The 16555-nt window shown below is 44.9% G+C and overlaps 2 protein-coding genes across 3 annotated transcripts in view; one reads left to right on the top strand and one right to left on the bottom strand.

Annotated features, from left to right (window-relative positions):
• CASP7 (caspase 7) overlaps positions 1-8988 on the bottom strand; it is a 25232-nt gene extending 16244 nt beyond the window's left edge. Inside the window, exons 1-2 of one of the 2 annotated variants that reach the window (XM_072423852.1) lie at positions 8852-8988; positions 7097-7227 (exon numbers count right to left, since the gene is read on the bottom strand). In XM_072423852.1, coding sequence (XP_072279953.1) covers positions 7097-7227 — 131 coding nt within the window. In that variant the 5' untranslated portion in view covers positions 8852-8988. Of the gene's footprint in view, positions 1-1554; positions 1643-7096; positions 7228-8851 lie in introns of those variants that run through there. The other variant, XM_072423853.1, reaches the window with a different exon arrangement.
• A 2895-nt stretch (positions 8989-11883) lies between these two features.
• NRAP (nebulin related anchoring protein) overlaps positions 11884-16555 on the top strand; it is a gene marked incomplete in the record, with an annotated part of 53418 nt that continues 48746 nt past the window's right edge. The window contains 2 exon segments of the mRNA XM_072424181.1: positions 11884-12153; positions 15137-15231. Of these exon segments, the coding sequence (XP_072280282.1) occupies positions 12082-12153; positions 15137-15231 (167 nt within the window).

The following is a 16555-nucleotide window of genomic DNA, read 5'->3' as shown; positions in this document are numbered from 1 at the left end:
GTGACCATAAACTTTCTGATTAGAGTAACATTCGGATAAATGTTTTTGGCAGATCAATAACTAAACTGGCTTATTTGGCCAACCTCTTGGCTTCAAAGATGGCATCATGGCACTTCTGCCAGAAGATGGCATTGATATCGCAGGGACCATAATTTCAGCTCCTGGGCTTGGTGCTGGATCAGATCTGACAATGAAGCCCACTAAGAACCACTGGAGGTGCTTTAGATGGCTCTCATACTCTGTGTGGACCACTGTGTTCCACAACTCTGAGGTGGAGAACCTAAATGTGCACATGTGTTGTAAGCTGTTCAATATCAATGTCTGACCCTACGAATGGGAGGACCCTACCAATGGGAGGACCCTACCAATGGGAGACCCTACCAATGAGGGAACCTACCAATGAGGGAACCTACCAATGGGAGACTTTACCAATGAGGGAACCCACCAATGAGGGAACCTACCAGTAGGGGACCCTACTAATGGGAGAGCTTATCAATGGGGGACCCCACCAATGAGGGACTCTACCAATGAAGGAACCTACCCATGGGTGACCTTACCAATGGGGGAACCTACCAATAGGAGACTTTACCAATGGGGGACCATACCAATGAGGGACCCTACCAATGTGGGGAACCTACCAATGAGGGACCTCCTTCACCATGGTGACCTCCTTCACCATATTCTTGGCCTCAGGCACTCTGACTCAGTGTTGGCGTTATAGAAAAAGTTGAACATTTCCTACCATTTTGTATTTTGTCTCCTGGATTGTAATGTTTTCTTGTTTATCAGGATGAACCAGATTCCTCTATACTTCAGCCCAGTTCTAAACTGACTGTCTGCATGGTCAGCAATTTTACCAAAGACAACAGAAGCCAAGAAATGGCTTCCTATTATTTTCATGTCTGAGGTTTCATGTGTCTACAATATCTGCTGAAAAGGTGCGTAGTGTTGGGTGAACATTTATCCTGTGCAAATAACGATTTTCCCAAACGGTCTGAATCACCCCTTGCCCACCATGTGACTGGAGTCAAGCCTGGTGATTGGTTGTTCAAACATTGTGTGCCATGCAAGATGGATATCAGCACCAAAGATATAATGTGAGTCCATTACATCAAATCATCATCACATAAAACAATTAATATTTCCTATGACAGAAGATAACAAAAATTCCAACGCGTTTCAGGGCTCAACACTACCCTTTATCAGAAAGTTCCCCCCCGTATACATTCTTTATCGGGTTATTTCTTTCATGGCATCACCAAGTCCGCCATCATTTTAGGAGAACTAAAAACTTAAAGTAAGTTTTTCCCCTGTCAATTCATCTAAAATTCAGTTAGTCGAATCTCTCTAAACTTCCTATTAAAAATGTTTTAAATTGCATTACAAAAAAAATCAGAGGAAAAGGTAATTTATCCTAAAATGATATATGTAATACTTTGTTATCCAAAACTATGTAATGGAAAAGTATACAAATTGCCCAGATCTATAGGAGACAAGAGATGAACTGGTTAATAATTCACCCTAAACAGCACTGGCTCCCTCCCCTGGCAGTACCTGGGCTCCTCATTAAGCAGCACTCCACTCTGCATCTGAAAAGTTGTTCTTGCGGCGTGTCAGCGGCGTGATATGTCGTCCCCAGGCCTGCAGGGAAGGCCACCATGCTCAAAGCTGCTGCAGAGACTGAAGCGTGCGGCTGCAGGGTATAGCGGGCCCTTTGCTTGTGCCTGAGTCAGCACGGCCAGACTGGACTTTTCTATGGGGGCCGTTGAAACCCCCTGTGACACCGCAGTGTCGGCCTCTATTCACAGCTCTGCCTCCCTGCTGACTGGAGCAAAAAAAGCAGACCTTGTCCATTCACAGAGCCGAGTACACACAGCGCACTTCACACATGAGCTGTGCCCAGGCTCACATACACACCACACAATTCACCCAGCAGCATGAGAATATCCATGCAGGGCACACCAAGCCAGGACCTGGCATGGAATTGTTTCCAGAAACTTTATGATGAATGAAGGTTCACACAGAACACAAAAGGTGAAGGACAATGGGGGCAAAGCCAAATCGGTTCCCATAATTTTGTGCAGGTTTGCAACACCTATGCACATCTATGACCCCGCAGTGCAGGGGGTGCATTGTAAGGTTCTGGGTGGCACCCTGGAAGACAGCACCCATGGACCTGAGAGAAGTGCAAGAATGTTATATTCTGCAATACAGAACAGCAGAGCACAGCAACACTTATATATATATATCCTTTAAATTTATTTGTATCACGTTAGGGTATTTTATGCAAAACATCAGAGTATCACATACCCAATTATAGCAAAACAATAAACAATTTGGGATTCTACTGGTATTTAAAGATCAGCGCCAACATATTACTCATATCCATTCTCCACACATCTAAACAATACATCCTGCCAATATCTTTCTCCACCCGACGCGTTTCGCATGTAACCTATTCAGGAATAAAGGCAGCGTTCTCCCTAGCCGCTTTAAGCGGAGTGCACCACCCAGCACTTATCAGTAACCACCCGGCTGCTTTTGGGTGCTTACTGAAGAATTGGGTCACAATACAGCGGCTGCCACCCACCTACAGCTTCTTCCCACCCAGCTTAAAAAAATTCTGGGTTGATATATTTGTGAGACACATCCGTTCATAAACCAAATTGTTATTTGCCACAATGAATCCTAATTCTAAAGCTCTTCAAGACTGGAGAGGATAGATTATTATTGGGAGAACCTGGGGGACCCAACAAACCTGGAATGGGTTTCTTAAAAATCATTTGCTATTAGTTGGCACCAGATCCATTCAAGTTTTGCTGGATCCCCCAGGTTCTCCCAATGATAATCTATCTTCTTCAGTCTTGGAGATTTTTCTTTTTAGATCTGGCCCAATGTATACTCTCTTATCAGAGAGTTTACGCAGTTCTGCAGTTTCAACAGAGCTACAGCATTCAGATTTTCCACATATTTGTATTGTGGATGTATTGGTCTAAATTAGTGTTTCTCAATCAGGGTTCTTCCAGAGGGCGCCAGGGGTTCCCAGGGCAATAAGTAGTTTGTGCCTCTCAGGTTAGACTAAGTGGTCCCAATGATCTGTAAGGGTGACATTCTTCCCAATGGCCAGCAATAAAAGCGGAATTCTTCACACTGACCACCACACTAATATACGGTGACTTGTGGGTATAAAAATTATAGAAGGGGTTCCCTGAAGACCTGAAAGTTCCTTGTTGCTTTAGATTTCCCTGCTGTACTTTTACTTCACTGGAATCCAAATTCTTGTTGTTCTATTCATAACATAATTTACATGCCCTGATTATTTTAGATTTAATCCCACCTATTCTACTGAGTAAACTAAGTGCGAAACGCGTTGGAAGAGAAGGTTATTGGCAGATTGTTAATTTGTCTAGTGTAGAATAATATCTGGAGGGTTTGAAACAATCGTATAGGATGGGATGAGAAGGTTATTGGCAGAATGTTATTTTCTTTACAAGTGCACAGAATTAGTATCTGGAGGGTTAGAAACATTCGTACAAGTAGGACAGAGTGATGGATTCAGCTGCTTCTCTTTTTGTTGCCCATTCACACACTGGGGAAGGGACCTAACCTGATCGGGGCTCTCCACAAGGCTGTGCTATGTGTTGGTAATCTAGATTTATGTGCATTTCATGCGTGTTTTGCATGTAGCTCAGTTTTAAAGGCCTATTTATACCTGTAGCTTGCTGCGTTGTCGCATGCCCATTCATTCCCTCAGTGTACCCCAATGTTGCAAAAATCACCCTAACCCTTAGAGCCAATTCACATTTTCCATGCAGTTTTTATATGTTGGGTAAAGCAGCTTTATAACTTTGAAAATCAGAAACAATGCAGAAAGGTGCATCATGGAGCCGACTGTCTGACCTTCTCTCCGCAGTGTCCAACAATCAGTGGGCTGCACAGGGCGCTGCCTGCTGGGTACCAAGGTCCTTTTGGAGCACCTTTTTTTTTTACTTAGTTTTATATTTGGTGCGCAAGGGACTTACTATATTTTTGCAGTTATTTCAGCCTATTAAGAATTATTTTTTAAGGTAGACAGGCCTCTGGTTGTACTGCCATATGGGCCAGGCTACCAAACATCCACCACAAGGGGGCGATATATGATCACAAGTGATTTGCTAGCATTTACACAGGGGTTTTCTCCCCCCTGAAAGCCAAAAGTAACAAAAAGTCACAAAGGGTACTAAAGTGAAGCAACACAAAGATAAACCCTATGATGAAATCTGTCTCAAACACATGGCCAATAGGTAACAAACATTATTGGATAATATAAAATGGAAATCAGGCAACAGCAAGGAGAGGAAGCTGGACAGTTCAGATTTTTTTTTACAGGGCTCTATTTATAAATTATTCCCCGTCATTTCCTTTGAAATTCACTGGTGGTGAATTCAATGGTTGTATAGTTCTACTTTAGTATTAAAACAATGACTCGTTCTGCCACCTAGTGGCCAATGATCAAAATTGCACAGCTGTCACAATAGGAAATGAAATTAATTTATGAGCAAAATGAAATGGAAATAAATACAGCCGAAAGAATATTTATTTCCCATTTTGATCACAGGTAATATTTTAGAAAACACACATTTAACGCATACTTATACACCAATGTGGTGGGCAAACTCATGGGCGGCAGATTGCTTCATTTCTGTTACTTACAACAGTTATACGATTCCTGCTGGTTTGAAAGAGGTTAAAATTTGCCCCATGTGTGCTAATGTATCCTTAAATGACATGAATGGGACTGAGAAGTCCTATATGAGGAAAGCTACTGTATAAAGTGGGTTCCTTTTGCCCACTGCCACTCCCCCTTACATTTGCCGGCAATACCCTGCTGTCAAAAAACAGCAGCTGTAGAATTTGCAGCTATAAATAAGCAGACCATGTGACACAGAGTTTATAAACAGATACAATGTAACACTGCAGTGCATTACAGCCGCTTCTACTTACAGCGCTGGCACTCCTGATTTTTGCAGCTAGGAAATATAACGAAAGGCTGTCAGTGATTATAGAAGCAGCATATAAAAACTGATTTTTTATGTAACTAGATATATTGGTGTTTCTTATTTATGGGTTCAGCTACAGAAAAGGAATGTATATTCAGCACAGATATCAGTAAAGAATCTACAGGGGAGCGGATGCCAGGTCCCTGGGGGTCATTTTTTAGCAATGGTCATTTGTTACCTATTACCCTTCCAACCTGCTATAATTTCCTATAGATTGCCCCTAGACAGGTTCTCTTTCACACGACACGGCAGGTAGAAAAGGTTTATCTGAGAAATGTTTGGGATTTTACCGTCCCTTACAAAGCAGGAAAGAGATGTGGAATCTGTGTTCTGTGTATACAGTTCATTGCCTTGTGTCAACACCAAGTGCAAAAATAAATGCGAAAGCCAAACACGCAGCTCGGCGACCTCTAAGCTCCGTAACTCCATTGCAATATGTTGCATTTGCATTCTCCTCCCCTGGTTTCTCCCATCCCCTCTAATCAATATCATTGTTCTGTTCTCATTATCAATGAAACAAAGGGGGCAGGCCAGGGACAGTTGCTGCAGTTTCTAATGTATATTGTAAAAAGCTCACAGTGTGCAGCAAGAGCTAAGTTAGCAACCTCATGTATGAGTTATATGCAAAATGAAAGGAATGACAACACACCCACCATAAGGAGTGCTCTGCAGCAATACACCACATTATGCAGCTTGTGACCCAGCCTGGAGATTCTTGCAGAGGCCACCCAGACTGTTTAACCTGATATATCTGAAATATTTCATTAAAGGAGACCTGTCATGAAAAAATGTGGGATTTATTGAAGTGGGGGGGTGGCTATGAATGCCAGAGTGCTCTAATCATGTTTTGCACATTTCTATCAAAAGGTTCACCTTTAAAAATACAGACAATACTATGATATGCAGAGAGAGAAGCTGTGGGAGGGGCTCAGCGGCTCCACCCACTAAGGCTGCCTGCAGAGAACTACAAAGGGGGCGGAGACAAGACCAATCACCCTGCACAAGGAGAGAGAGCAGAAGGGACCGGTCTGTATTACAGGAAGCTTCTGCGCAACATTGGATTACTGCACAGATCTGGAAGAAATGCACAAAGCCCAGCCAGGTTCCATGTCCATGGCTCTGATTTGTAGAAAATATTTGTTTAACTCAGCTTTAAGTAAACTCGGGAGCATCAAATACAGCCACCAAACAGATGAACATTGTCAGACCGGCATGCAACCAGCACTAAGCAGATCTGATGATGGGATTTATTTAAGGAAGCAAAAAAAGCTCAGAAAACTTGCAAAGGGGCTGATTCACCTTCCGGGGTCACTTACCCCAAAATGAATCAACTCTGCTCCTTCCTCTATAACTCTCCTCTCCTGAAATACTCTGCACTGCTGGGGGACTCTGCTCCTTCCTCTATAACTCTCCTCTCCTGAAATACTCTGCACTGCTGGAGGACTCTGCTCCTTCCTCTATAACTCTCTTCTCCTGAAATACTCTGCTGGAGGACTCTGCTCCTTCCTCTATAACTCTCTTCTCCTGAAATACTCTGCCCTGCTGGAGGACTCTGCTCCTTCCTCTATAACTCTCTTCTCTAGATTTGCTGTTAGTAAATGTTTTGTATTCTCTGAGGCTGAATCATTGATTAGTCTATGTCTTTTGTTTTGGTATTTTATCGCCATCTGGTGGTGATTTATCATAATGCATGTCATGGTTTTATAATACAAAATATATATTTTTAGGATTTTAGCTGCCATGGCTGCAGATTTCTAATTTTCGCGATCTAAAGATGGGGACTGAAGCCTTACAGGGTTTTAATAAAACGTAAGCGGGAGGCTCTGCCATTATGACCATGTGATCAGTCTCAGTGTTGTGATAGGAGATGCGACATTCATTCTCTGCATTCATGTGATTGGATTATTATATAGCTCATCAGTCCTTGGATTTTCAGGTTGCATTTATACTTTTCTTCATTTTCACCCAATGATCCTGCCAATAATGCACTTCCTGTCCAGGACAGAATTACCAGTAGAGAGAATTCCTATCCTCCGTGTTCTGATCACATGACTTACTTGGAGAAAATGGCGAACCTTTGACTTCGGTCGGGTTTCGCATCCACAGTATCATCGAGTTCCTCTCCCTCCACCTCGTCCTCAATAGATTTGGAATCCGGAGTCTGGCCGGGTTTATCTTTTTCTTCCATCTATGAGGCAAAAAACAAAATGAAGAAGGAATCAATAGAGCGCCATCATGTGGTTGGTGTAGAATTATCATAATATTAGGATCTGCTGGGGTATTAGCGCATGCCTGCTGTTAGCTGCCCACTCAAATTGAAAAGGCAGTACGTCACCTCCATGCGTATTAGCTTTGCATGCCCCCCTTCCCCATATATTTCTGTCCTTAGGTGGATTTGGCTGCAGCACATGGAGAGCGAAGCCAATTTTTAAAATCATCCCTCCTAGATTGTAAGCTCTTCGGGGCAGGGTCCTCTCCTCTGTATCTGTCATTTACACTCCCTATTTATTGTACAGCGCTGCGTAATATGTTGGCGCTATATAGATCCCGTTTAATAATAATAAACCAACGCCGACCTTCTCTGGGCTGAATGACGGCCGCTCACACTGAGACCTCTTATTCTGAGTACAGGGTGTCATGGACACGCCCACTGAGTCTCAGTCTCCTCCCCCAGTGATCAGACTGCAACATTGTATCCGGTCACAAGGTGAGAGGTGGCAGCTGATCTGTGTCAGACCTGGGGATTGTGTCACCTCACGTGACCCCGGATGATGCCTGAACAAAAATGGTGTCGTACTTCTAAAGATAAATAAAGTCATTGCCCTCTCGCACCTGATTGGCTGAGTATTGTCTTTGCTATGTGACAGGTCCTCTTTGATGTCTCCTCTCCCAGAAGAGGGTGAAGGTCTCTCCAACAGGTCTGACAACTTCAGGTGCCTGCAATACTTTGTATTTGTTTTTCCCAGCATTCTGATTCCTGATTCGGGCCGATTCCTCTGCATTGCTGTCATTTGTCAATAAAGCTGCACATTTTGTATCATCGGCAGCGCTCTCAGGTATTGATTAGCCCCACCCATTACACCTGACACAGGTAATATATAAATCCCAATAGGTAACCTTTGGATCAGAAAAAGTTTTTTTCTCAAGGCGGTGACAACACAAGACCTTGGCTGTGTCATGTGATCAGTAATGTGCCCCGGTGACAACACAGGTTAACAATTGTGAAAACCGGACAGAGCGTTGTCACCTCCTAACCGGGTGCCTGAATGAGGATCCCAATGGCAGGATCACCAGCATGGAAGAGGGGAGGGGGACTCGTGATTTTCTCTTCTGTGAATCATTGGATATTTTGTATCGTTTTCACTTTCACTTTATGAGAAATCAGCAGATTGAGGAGGAAGCAGCGCGTTGATTGGTCAATATGGCTGAGGGGGACAAGATGGCTGGGACTTGTAGTGTGGGAAAGGGTCACCCAGCAAACACTCCTTCCCCCAAAGAATTACCCCCTCTTATTCAGAAAATGATTGGGGGGGACACCGGTGGTCCTGATACAGAAGCGGGCTCTGCTTACTGACCTGGAACAAGCATGCAGCTAGGTCAGAGTGATCCTTTATTCAACATGGGATGAGATATATTCAGGGATATTCCCATGGACAGATCTATTACCCCCAGGATGGATCTACAACCCCCAGGATGGATCTACTACCCCCACGATGGATCTACTACCCCCGGGACAGTCATCAGTCACTCCCTGCCCCTGGGAGGGTTAACACCTGGCCCAGCACAGTATGGGGTAATAAGATTTGTCTTACCTCTCCTGATGACAGTTCCTTTCAGTCACTCTGCTGGAAGTTTCATTTCAGAGTCTCCACCCCAGGAGGAAGTTTGTAAAGTTTGTGACTTCCTCCCCCTCCCCCTCCCTTCTCCGCCTGTGATAGGAGTCTGCAGATCTCCCCACCCCAGGGGGCTCAGCGTACAATCAGGGGATACACAGAATGGGGGGGGGGGTACATACCAGCCTGGGGGTAACAAGGGGGACAACTCTCAGCAAGTCACTATTGGAGGGCAGGGGGGGCACATTGCAGGGAGATCAACTGTGTAAAGGATGACACGCCCAAATATTAATATGCAAATTATATGCTAATATAACCAAACCAACAGATAGGGGGTATGAAGAGGGGCAGTTGGGAGGTATTGGGGGGGGATAGTCCCTCCAAATCAGGAGCAGTTGGGGTATGAAGAGGAACAGACCCTACAATCAAGGGGCAGTTGGGAAATATGAAGAGGGACAGTCCCTCCAAATCAGGGGCAGTTGGGGGTATGGAGAGGGACAGTTCCTCCAAATCAGGGGCAGTTGGGAAATATGAAGAGGGACAGTCCCTCCAAATCAGGGGCAGTAGGGGTATGAAGAGGGACAGTCCCTTCAAATCAGGGGCAGTTTGGCGGTATGAAGAGGGACAGTTCCTCCAAATCAGGGGCAGTTGGGGTATGAAGAGGGACAGTCCTTCCAAATCAGGGGCAGTTGGGGGGTATAGGGAGGGACAGTCCCTCCAAATCAGAGGCAGTTTAGGGGTATGAAGAAGGACAGTCCTTCCAAATAAGGGGCACTTGGGGGCCATAGGGAGGGACAGTCCCTTTCAAGTCAGGGGTAGTTGGGGGTATGAAGAGGGACAGTCCCTTCAAATCAGGGGCAGTTGGGGGTATGAAGAGGGACAGTCTCTCCAAATCAGGGGCAGTTGGGGGTATGAAGAGGAATAGTCCCCCCAAATCAGGGGCAGTTTGGCGGTATGAAGAGGGACAGTTCCTCCAAATCAGAGGCAGTTGGGGTATGAAGAGGGACAGTCCTTCCAAATCAGGGGCAGTTTGGTGGTATGAAGAGGGACAGTCCCTCTAAATTAGGGGCAGATTTGGGGTATGAAGAGGGAGAGTCCTTCCAAATCTGGGGCAGTTAGGACTATGAAGAGGAAAAGTCCCTCCAAATCAGGGGCAGTTGGGGGTATGAAGAGGGACAGTCCTTCCAAATCAGGGGCAGTTGGGGGGTATAGGGAGGGACAGTCCCTCCAAATCAGGGGCAGTTGGGGGTATGAAGAAGGACAGTCCCTCCAAATGAGAGGCAGTTTAGGGGTATGAAGAGGGACAGTCCCTCCAAATCAGGGGCAGATGTGGAGTATGAAGAGGGACAGTCCTTCCATATCTGGGGCAGTTGGGGGTATGAAGAGGGACAGACCCTACAATCAGGGGCAGTTGGGGGTATGAAGAGGGTTGGGGGTATGAAGAGGGACAGTTCTTCCAAATCTGGGGCAGTTGGGGGTATGAAGAGGGACAGTTCTTCCAAATCTGGGGCAGTTAGGGGTATGAAGAGGGACAGTCCCTCCAAATCAGGGGCAGTTCGGGGGTATGAAGAGGGACAGTCCTTCTAAATCAGGGGCAGTTGGGGGGTATAGGGAGGGACAGTCCCTCCAAATCAGGGGCAGGTGGAAGGTCCTAGCACAGCCCAGAGGTCCCCATCCTTCCTCCTCAGTTCTTCCTCTTCCAGTTGTCACATTTTGGGTTTCCCATCACAGTGACCCCAGGCGGTGAATCTCCTATTAGGGGACACAGCAATACTAACCTGCCAGAGGCTCCAACCCCCCTAAGTGGAATGATGTGCCCTGGCCCAGGAGGAATTTATGGAGTCACTCCGGAGAGCAGACAATGATTATTATTAGCGTGTCACCTTATATCTGGGACATTCCAGGCCCTCCATGCCGGCTCTATTCTCCTCCCGTGACATCACGCCGGCCCCAGTCACAGCTCCGGGCCGTGCGGGTGACAACACAATCACATCTTGTGCAGAAAGTGCACGGTGACCTCACACGCTGAGCATGTCTCCGGCCCGCCAGGGATATTCACCCTGCAGACCCTTCTAGAAGATGCCACGGTCACACTGCATGGTGGGGACCCCAAAATCCATGTATTAGCCTATAGGAATGCATGGAACCAATACAGTCTTGGGGCCAATGACCCTCCCCTTCCTCAGGGATTGGTGGAGGTAATAAAAAGATTGGGGCTGGAGGAATAAACCCTGGAATGGGTATATGTGGAAGAGGTTCCCCTTTCAGGTGCTTTGAAAGGTGACAACGCTTTCTAAGTCTCCCAGTAGTGCTCCTGTGTTGTCACCATGTCACATGACCACCTGGTAGAAGTGGTATCAATGTTATATAATGCAAACAGCTCTGCCTGTTGTCCTGCATGGAGAAAATAACTTGCTTGTGCTTGCTATTCAGATATAAATTAATTGCAGTACTTGTTTCTACCACTAGATGTCCTAAGTCTGATGGATAACATTATGAACTCATTCCTCTGAGCTCAGGCTGTCCTGGACCCGCCCACCACCTGTGATTGGACAATTAAAAGAGAAGCAGCACAGTGATGAGCTCTGTCACTCTTCAATATGCTGTTTGCCGGGACATGATTGGCTCTTTGGCTGCTTCTCCATTTTTCCTTTTAATAATTTAATCCCCACACACAATCCAATCACTTCCCAATCTCTTCTGTAGTTTGAGGGCGCGCTTGGTTGGACACAGATTGGTTGATGGTTTAGGTTGGTCTTCATATTACATAGTTTTGGTAAATCTGATTGTACAGACAGATTGGATGGTGTATGGTGACCGCTATGGGGGATGAGGGGTTGGTCATACAATCATATTATTACAGATGACTGTATCCGCTCCCCTTACGTGTCCGGGTGACTTCACTCTTGTTTTTAGAATTACCCGTCACGCATGTGGTGCCCCCTCCCCGGGTGGCTCCGTCACTGGAGGACATAAATAGAAGCTGCTCATAGCTGCCAGATTAAAGAAGTCGACACTTCTGACAGCAGGAAGGTCAGAGACAAACTGAGACGAGATCTGCTGTCAGCCCCCCGCACTGCCCGGACCTACAACCCGATCAACCAGCCCCGGACCTACAACCCGATCAACCGTCCCAGACCTACAACCCGATCAACCGGCCCCAGACCTACAACTCGACCTGATTTACCGGCCCATTCACCGACCCCACCATGAACGTTGTCCCCTGCGCCCGCTGCGGCTATGGCGTTTACCCGCCAGAGAAGGTTAATTGTATCGACCAGGTCAGTGCCAGTGGTCGGATCCCGACCTGGAATTCTCTGTATAGAGGAGGAAAAGTCAGCGTATTGTTATGAATGGCAGTCTGCTGCTGGGGGGTCATTGGAGGGAATATTTAACAAAAAGCTATTTATTGTACAGCACTATGGAATATGTTGGTGCTATATAAATACAGAGAGAGAGAGAGAGAGAGAGGAGAGAGACAGAAAGAGAGAAGAGGGAAAGAAACATTGCATTTGTCTGTGATTTGCTATTTAAAGTACAGCGCTATGGAGTATGTTGGTGCTATATATATACAGAAAAAAATATGAAGAAAGAAGAGAGACAGCGAAAAGGAAGAAAACCATTGTATTTGTCTGTGATTGGCTACTTATTGTACATCGCTATGTAATATGTTGGTGCTATATATATTTTTTATATATATATATATATATATATATATATATAGAGAGAGAGAGAGAGAGAGAGAGAGAGAGAGAAGAGGAAGAGAAACATTGTATTTGTCTGTAATTGGCTATTTAATGTACAGCGCTATGGAATATGTTAGTACTATATATATACGCGTAAGAAGGGGGGAGATAACTTCCTTAACTCTCTCTCTTTGCGGGCTACAGAACTCCCCCCATGACATGAAGATGCCAGTGTTCTGCAGTCCTTTCCTATGCTGCTCTTCTATAGTTACATTTATATACAATTGTTTTGTAATGCTTGTATAATCAATCCTGGTGATCCTGCCACAAATCCCATGAGCTGATAACTTCCTGTGCTTTCTGTCTGTGCTGCACCTCTCCTGGTTACATTGCTCTCATCTATACCTGTGGACTACACAACACCTCCCTCTTTGTAATGACCTGTAATGTTCTGCTTCTGATATCCTGATACAGTATGATGAGTTTGGACAGGAAGTATGTTGCTGGCATGTTGTTCCCATAGGGAGGTGCAAAGTGTGCGATTACATGAGGGCCCTGGACCCTCCTCAGCCAAAAGAACCCCCAAGACAGTTAAGCCAAGGGGCCCCAAGTCAGTTCTGCACAGGGGCCACTGTTGGTTCCGTCATCACTACTGTACGATATTTGGGTTTTCATCCACTTTCCATATATTACCATTTGTGTATCGCCCACTAGAGGGAGCTCTCCATGACTCTGGAAATGCCATTGCCCTGGCTGTCATACTGATCCAGCAATCTGAAATAAGCAGAGGGTTATAGCCAGGGGCCGGTATGATGGCACGGAGGGGACGCCTCTTTCTTTTAGATCAGTGTTGTAGCATGGGAAATCTTGATTTTTTTGGTGTTTGGTGATGATTTAGGGGGTCAGCTGTGGGGGACTCCGGGGATATTGGATGAGTGGGGAGAGGGCAGCCAGGATCTCTGGTAGTCCGATTTATGTACGCTGGGTGACTATTTCTGTCCAGGCCCTCCGGTATACCTGACATCCGATACGCTGCATGGGACGCACTGTAACATACGTGACACTACAACACGGAATATCGGCATGTGTCTAGTACTCATGTTACAAGTTTTATTGTTTATACGAGAGGAGAAAAATCACAAGAATGGGAGCTTTACGTCTGACAAATCTTTATTATCTTGCAGTCCCTGTACAGCAGAGCTCAACGTAAAGGAGAAGCAGTACAAAGAGACAAATGATTAATAAGCCAGATAGAAGCTGTTAGGATGAGAGATCAGAGTGAGATGAGCTTATCACCATCCTGCTTCTTCCTTTACTGTCCAATCACAGGCTGGGGGTGGGTCAAGCAGTGCCTGGGCTCAGAAGAATCAGGTTGAATGATGCTGGCCATCAGACTGAGGACATCTAGTGGCTAAAAAATGAACTGTTTTATTTTTATCTTGTTATTTTTGGAATAAATAAAAATTATAGAGCAGGGGTTCTCAACCACCGTGCTGTGGGCAAGACTGGCTGGTTTATCTGATTGGCTAAATGAAATGGCAGGAGGAAGGAGCCAGTTGATTGGCTAAATGATATGACACTAGGGAGGAGCCAGTTGATGTGATTGGCTACATGAAACCACAGGAGGGAGGAGCCAGTTGATGTGATTGGCTGAATTAAATGACAGGAGAGATGAGCTGGCTTATCTGATTGGCTGAACAAAGTGCATGGAGGGCTAGCATAGATTTCACCTGTAACAGCATAGACTGCATTTTTCGAGCTTTTACAATCATAAAGTCTGTAAAGTTTATGTAGACAGGATAATATGATTTACATCACCATTATTATTCCTTTTATTCCTCATTTCGTTCATTATTATTATATAATATTCTAATATTAGGATCATTCCATTACAAATGCTGCAGTTATATCATCCCATAATGTGATTATTTAACCTTAAAAATGCCTAGTCAGACAAACATAAAATAAAGTATACAAATATAATGCAATCCTCCACCCAGCCACTAGATGGCAGCTAAGTCACTTTTTATATGTTAAGCATTGTATCACTTTCAGTTGTGCTGTGTACAAAACTAAGAATCCCAGGGAAGCCTTCGCACTTTTTTATTAAGTTTTAACCAAAATTTGCTAACCCATAGTGCTTTGGGGATCCCTTAGTTTCATCATCTTGGAGATCTATTGATGGTAATGAGTTGGGTTGTGGTTTCAGTACCATTCCAGTACCATTTTGGTTAAAAGGTCAGCCAGACCAAACATAGAACATCTGCAGTCTCTAAGCTTTAGGGGAAAGAAGGAATTTGGGGGCAGAATTTGTTATAATTTAAAGTTACAGTACATCTGCCTTGGAAGAAATATGGTAGTTGTCACCACTGCTGGTTGCAGGAGCAGACATAGGGAGGTGCAAAGCTTGCTGCTTCATAAGGGCCCCACACTCTGCTCAGCTTCAATTTAGTTCGACAGGGGGTGACCCCAAGTTATTTCTGCACAGGGGTCCATTGTTGACAAGTGCACCCCCATCTGGTTGATAAGTTTATCCTCTGAATTCAGCACTGACCATTCTGCATTTCTTCTCCTCCAGAACTGGCACAAGGCGTGTTTCCACTGCGAAGTCTGCAAAATGATCCTGACCGTCAACAACTTCGTCAGTCACCAGAAGAAGCCGTATTGCCAGGCGTAAGTCGGAGCTCCATATTTAGGCTGTGAACAGATCCATGACCATTGTGTTCAACCTAAATCATAACCGAATGGCATTTCCTTCATTTATTTTCATTGACACATATCAGTGCTGCGAATCCCCAGTAGCCTCCTTCTAGGCATTTCCTTTGTGTTATGATGAACAGGGTGACAACACCTGTAATCATTTTAATTGCAGGGTCAGAGTGTTGTCACCTTAAAACAGGAAGTGTCTGGAAAGTGACCTTCATGGCAGGATCACTAGTGATTGTATCAATGAAAGCTGTGAATTTACAGATTTTTAAAACATTGCAGAGCATAAAATCTAGAGCCTTGGGTAATTGCCCCCTCCCTGGGGCAAAAGACAACCCAGAGACCATTGCTGTCGCAGAATGCATTGTAACTGTACTGGCACAGTGATCTGAGAGTGATACCCCCCGGGAATGTCACACAGCATTCCGTACACAGCTGTGGTTACAGATCAGAGTCCACCTGATCCTCCGTCTTCCAGTATTTTCTGGAATATGCAATCCCGAGCTGCTCCAGGCCGCCCACACACACCTATCCATTTCATGGCAATCTTACTTTTCAAATCCCTGAATATTTCTCTGCAGATATACCGATCCCCTAAATTCGTCAACCATTCATTAAACAATAATATAACATTTTCAGGGGAAGAAAATGATGAAACACAAATGTTCTTAAAATTCCAAATGCAATAGATTTTTTTCATAACTATTTTTAATAGAATTTTAATAGAATTTCCAAACATATACCATAACAAAGGGCTCTATTTATAAATTATTCCCCCAGTCAATTCATCTGAAATTCGCTAACAGTTGAATCTCTCTACTTGACATCTCCATCAGTTCCTATTAAAACGATGACTGGTTCTGTCACCTAGTGGCCAATCATCAAAAGTGCACAGCTGTTACAATATAAAATGAATACCGTAATTTTCGCCGTATAAGACCCTACCAATTTTAAAGGAGGAAAATCTAGAAAAAAAATATTCTGAAAGATTATTCCCCTTCTGATCACTCATGTGCCATTCATACCGGTGTTCCCCTTCTGATCACTCATGTGCCATTGATTGTCCCCTTCTGATCACTGTGCCATTCAAATTCCCCTTTTGATCACTCTGTGCCATTCAAATTCCCCTTCTGATCACTCTGTGCCGTTCACTTACCTTTTTTCCACTGTATGGCCGGGTAACTCCGTTACCCGGCCGGGCAGGGATCAGCAGCGTGCTTCTGGGTTCAGAATCACTGGGGCCCGTGTGCCGGCTTTTTTCGGTCTGCACTGCAGCCAGGAGGAGACACAC

Source organism: Pyxicephalus adspersus, chromosome 10 (genome assembly GCF_032062135.1).
Source record: "Pyxicephalus adspersus chromosome 10, UCB_Pads_2.0, whole genome shotgun sequence".
NCBI classification, from domain to species: domain Eukaryota; kingdom Metazoa; phylum Chordata; class Amphibia; order Anura; family Pyxicephalidae; genus Pyxicephalus; species Pyxicephalus adspersus.
The sequence above is the reverse complement of the archived record's forward strand: the minus strand, read 5'-3'. Positions and strand labels throughout refer to the sequence as shown.